This window comes from Myotis davidii, unplaced genomic scaffold (assembly GCF_000327345.1).
Source record: "Myotis davidii unplaced genomic scaffold, ASM32734v1 scaffold449, whole genome shotgun sequence".
Taxonomy (NCBI): Eukaryota; Metazoa; Chordata; class Mammalia; order Chiroptera; family Vespertilionidae; genus Myotis; species Myotis davidii.
In genome coordinates, this window is record NW_006383007.1 from 4,854,266 (window position 1) to 4,858,903 (window position 4,638).

A 4,638-nucleotide genomic window follows, 5' to 3' on the forward strand; every position below is an offset into this window, starting at 1 on the left:
TGAAAACCTGGGAGGGTGTTTAGGGTCAGAAAGGGGAGAGTGGAGAAGTCCTTTAGTGCCAAAATGAGAAAAGCAAGGAGGAATAGGTTTTAGATGGTCATGCAGGCAAAGGGCAGAGCCCTGTTAGCGACAGGAGGACGGAAGCAAGCAGAAGTTAAGGGATATTAGCATGGAAAGCTTAAAGAGCTTACTGCAATCTCACTTTAAGGAATCTGCATAAGACCAAAAGTGGGCCTAAGGAAATGGCAACAAACAGGAAAGGTTCTCAAACATGCTCTGAGTGAAAGTCTATTTTGGAAAGCTCTGAGGTGGGTTTTAAAAAAATATACATTTTTATTGGTTTCAGAGAGGAAGGAAGCGGGAGAGAGAGAAATAGAAACATCAATGATGAGAGAGAATCACTGATCGGCTGCCTCCTGCACACCCCACTTTGGGTACCGAGCCCACAACCCTGTCATGTGCCCGTGACCAAAATTGAACCTGGGACCCTTCAGTCTGCAGGCTGACGCTCTATCCACTGAGCCAAACCAGCTAGGGCTGAGGTGGAGTTTGGATAATGCTGTACCCCAAGTAAGATAAGAAAGTCCTGGGGTTTTTTTTTTTTTGATTGATTTACACAAAAGGCTATCTCTAATGAACTTGGAACCCCCATCATGTACCAAAATATAAAAATAAAAATAATTTAAAAATAAGGAGGCTGTTTCTCAAAGACACTGGAAAGATGCTCCACACAGAGCATCTGCAGCTCATATGGCAATAGACTCTGAAATAAGGACAATTTTCTCATGCAAAAGCGTGGTTGGTTGTGCAAAATAATTACGTCAGTAAAATAAAAATTCTACACTGCTTGCTGAAACGGGACAGCTACAAGAGTATCACTGCAAGCTGGAAAGTATAGTCAGCTTCTTAGGAAAGGAAGAGGTAAATAGAAACCTGGAGAAGCATGTCAAGAACATGGTGAGCCCGGCTGGTGTGGCTCAGCAGTTGAGTGTCGACCTATGAACCAGGAGATCACGGTCCGATCCCCAGTCAGGGCACATGCCCGGGTTGCAGGTTCGATCCCCAGTGTGGGGCGTGCAGGAGGCAGTCAATCAATGATTCTCTCTCGTCATTGATGTTTCTCTCTCTCTCTCTCCCTCTCCCTTCCCCTCTGAAATCAATAAAAAAAATATTTTAAAAAAAGAACATGGTGATACTACAGAGGTGAGACATTTAAAAAGAGGTGATTGATCTAAACAAGGACCACACACTCAAGGCCAGGCAGGTAAAATAAATGAGTGAGGTAGGTTGGAAAACCCCCAGAATAGTGGATGGTGAACATAAATATGGCAAACTGCAGAGCGAGAATCCCATTTTAAGGGCTTTCGCAGCTGACGGACCTCTGCCACGTGAGAATGGGAACTCATCTTTCCAGATTTTCCACATTTTCAAGAGAAGCTGGACATCTAGATCGAAAAGCTGGATTTTTGTGTGAAATCTGATTTTTCGATGTTTGCTACTATATTAAAATTAGTACATCAAGAAGGCGCAACATGTACAGGACAAACAAAACACACCTGGTGGCTAAATCCACCCAGGGCTTGTGACTTCTGAGTTAGAGAGTGACACATGGAAGGATAAATAAACACAGTTTTTGTTATGCTAATAGCTGCATAGTTACTAGCAGTCAAGGAGAAAGCAACGGCTGTGTGCACTTACAAATCCCCACGTCCGCGCAGCAGTCAAACGCGCCGGTTTGCCAGTCGCTGACCGTGGCGCCTCCTGCACCATACCTTGGCTGCGTGACAACGGGGTTCATTTTTTAGGATCACTGCAAAGGTCACTGCCTGTAAAACAAAACCCCAAAAGCATTAGTTCCATATAATATCGATACCAGCTGAGAAGGCCTTTCATCACCTCTCTCTTGTGGAAGGAGGCTCACATGCTCCCAACGTCACCTAACATTTCCAGGCTGCTATGGATATCTGGGAGTTAAAATTGTAAAGTTAAGGGGACGAAGGCTTCTCTCTCAGGTTTTCACTCCCCCTTTCACTGATCAGCAAGATTATTTTGTTGTTGTAGTTGCTTTTTTCAAGGCAACCACCCTGAACAATGTCTATTTTGCATTTGAAGTGTTTCTATTGAATAGCAATTACAATCAGTTTTTACAGAGGTATTCCACAGGCATTATCTCAGTTGTTCCTTAAGAGAACTCTGAGATAGAGTTCTTTACTTTTCCATAAGATTGTTATTAAAACAGATGCTTCCACCCAACGTCAGCGTTCCTGTGTATCTATTAGTGATATCCGGATAGCTAAAGTTTTAATAGGAGGCCCCTGTTACTTAGAAAAAAACAACATTCAGTTTCCTGAAGATGTCAGGTCAGAATCTGAAAATAAAACGAGGCTTCAAGGTCCCGCAGAAAAACCCACTGGCTGCAAAACTACCAGGAAACAGTGTCTCAAACAAAGTGGTGCCTGTACTTTTTATATTTCACTCTGCGATCAGGGGAAGTCTCCGAAGCTCAGTCAGTACTCTCAAAAGAGAACACGTGTTTGTTTTCACAATTAGCAACGTTCAAACTCGCTGCTTTACTATTTCAAATCTGACCATACTACTGTGCTCTGTAGTCTTGGTCCCCGCTCACTTCTAACACTTCCCTTGACCAGTTGCAAGGGAATCCCATTGCCCCCCATTGTCCTTGGGCTTTGCTGCCTTCAGTTTTCCGCCACTGTGACAACCCCAGTTAACAATTCTATCAACACGCTTCCCTGTCCGGGCTGCACACTTAGGTTCATCCTTAGGGCTTGGTTAAAAAGACAGATTCTTGCTTCTGATTGAGTAGCCTGGGGTGGACCCTGGGAGTGTAAATTTTTTAAGAGGCGATTCTGATGCAGCCACTCTGGTGGCTATGGGGACGTGTCATTTCACTCTTTCTCGGTCCTTCCTAATGCATTTTCTTAGCTTTTCACCATGCCCTGCTCCTCTTCCGGGGTGATTCTGTCTACTCAGGTCTGTGGCTGTTATTAACTGATTTCCAACAACAGCTGAGTCCTTTAAAAAAGGGACCAAAGTTCTCTCGAATAATAAAGACAAAGGCACTTTGACCTGCCCTAGAAAGGTGTCTCTAATACTTGTTACCAAGAACTTGGTGACCCAAAGGGGACACCAGCCAGCTTGAGGCTATATAATTACAGTTAAAGCCTTCCCAGAATCAGTTTTGAAACTGCAAGGTATATGTAAATATTTAACTAGAATCCAAAGGTCTTTCAAAGGGTAATGATATCTTTCTTGATAATGCAGGAAAGCATTCAGCTATGTGGTAGAGCAGAGACTATTAACCAACAGGAAAAAGTAGCAAAGGGTTGACCAGGGAATCCTATCCATGTGCAGTATTGTGGAGAGAATGAATTAGCGGAGACATGATGGTTAAAAGTCCTAAGAATGGACAGTATTGCCTTGTCTAATCAAGTGAATTTTTTAAAAAAAATATTTTACTGATTTTTTACAGAGAGGAAGGGAGAGAGAGATAGAGAGTTAGAAACATCGATGGAGAGAAACATCGATCAGCTGCCTCCTGTTCATCTCCTACTGGGGATGTGCCCGCCACCCAGGTACATGCTCCTGACTGGAATCGAACCTGGGACCCTTCAGTCAGCAGGCCAACGCTCTATCCACTGAGCCAAACTGGTTTTGGCATCTAATCAAGTGAATTTAAAGTTGCACAGAGTAAGGCACAAAGTTTTAAGTTTTTGTATAGGAGTATTTTGTAGTTCTGGTTGTAACTGGGTTTTATTAATTAAAATGCTCTACATAGCAGATATTTTCTACTGGTTTCTGTCTACAGACATTTTGTCTTAGAACACTACTGTCATATTGCAAGCTAACGTGTATTATAACTGAGGAGCTTGTTAAGAATGACACATCCACCCTGACCAGTTTGGCTCAGTGGACAGAGCATCGGCCTGCGGACTGAAGGATCCCAGGGTTGATTCCAGTCAAGGGCATGCACCTTGGTTGCAGGCACATCCCCAGTAGGGGGTGTGCAGGAGGCAGCTGATCAATGTTTCTCTCTCATTGATATTTCTAACTCTTTCTCTCCCTTCCTCTCTGTAAAAAAATCAATAAAAATATATTTTAAAAAAAGAATGATACATCCCTAGAAATTTAGGTTTAATAGGCCTGGAAAGGGATTGAGGAATCTGTATCTATATACATAAAAGCCTAAGTGACCATTATGACCGAACAACTGGAATGATCAGAATGATCTGTTGACCAATCCTATGACACATATTGACCAACACAGGAGCTGCCCCCTGGTGGTCAGTGCGCTCCCACAGCCAACCTCCGACAGCCCCCACACCCCTGCCGGCCAGCCCTCCCATAGGCCTTGATTACCGACCAGGCCAAGGGACCCCACCTGTGCATAAATTCATGCACCGGGCCTCTAGTGTTTAATAAGTGCCCAAGTGCCTCTTAAGGGAGGAGTTGATACAAAAAGTGAGAGTAATGATGGGGACCCTGATAGTAACATTGCCTAATCTGACAGCTTTTAAATTTAAATTTCATTTTTCCAACTCTCTTCCTCTTTTCATATGATTCCTCTCAGAACCATATTAAAAGAGGAGAAAAAGAGAAAGGCACAATTCATTCAAACTC

The 4,638-nt window shown here is 43.3% G+C and overlaps 1 protein-coding gene across 1 annotated transcript in view; it reads right to left on the reverse strand.

Annotated features, from left to right (window-relative positions):
- Window positions 1-4,638, reverse strand: part of PLAC8 (placenta specific 8) — a 50,575-nt gene that overhangs the window by 14,723 nt on the left and 31,214 nt on the right. Inside the window, exon 2 of the mRNA XM_006778218.2 lies at window positions 1,699-1,826. Coding sequence (XP_006778281.1) covers window positions 1,699-1,798 — 100 coding nt within the window. The 5' untranslated portion in view covers window positions 1,799-1,826. The remainder of the gene's footprint in view (window positions 1-1,698; window positions 1,827-4,638) is intronic.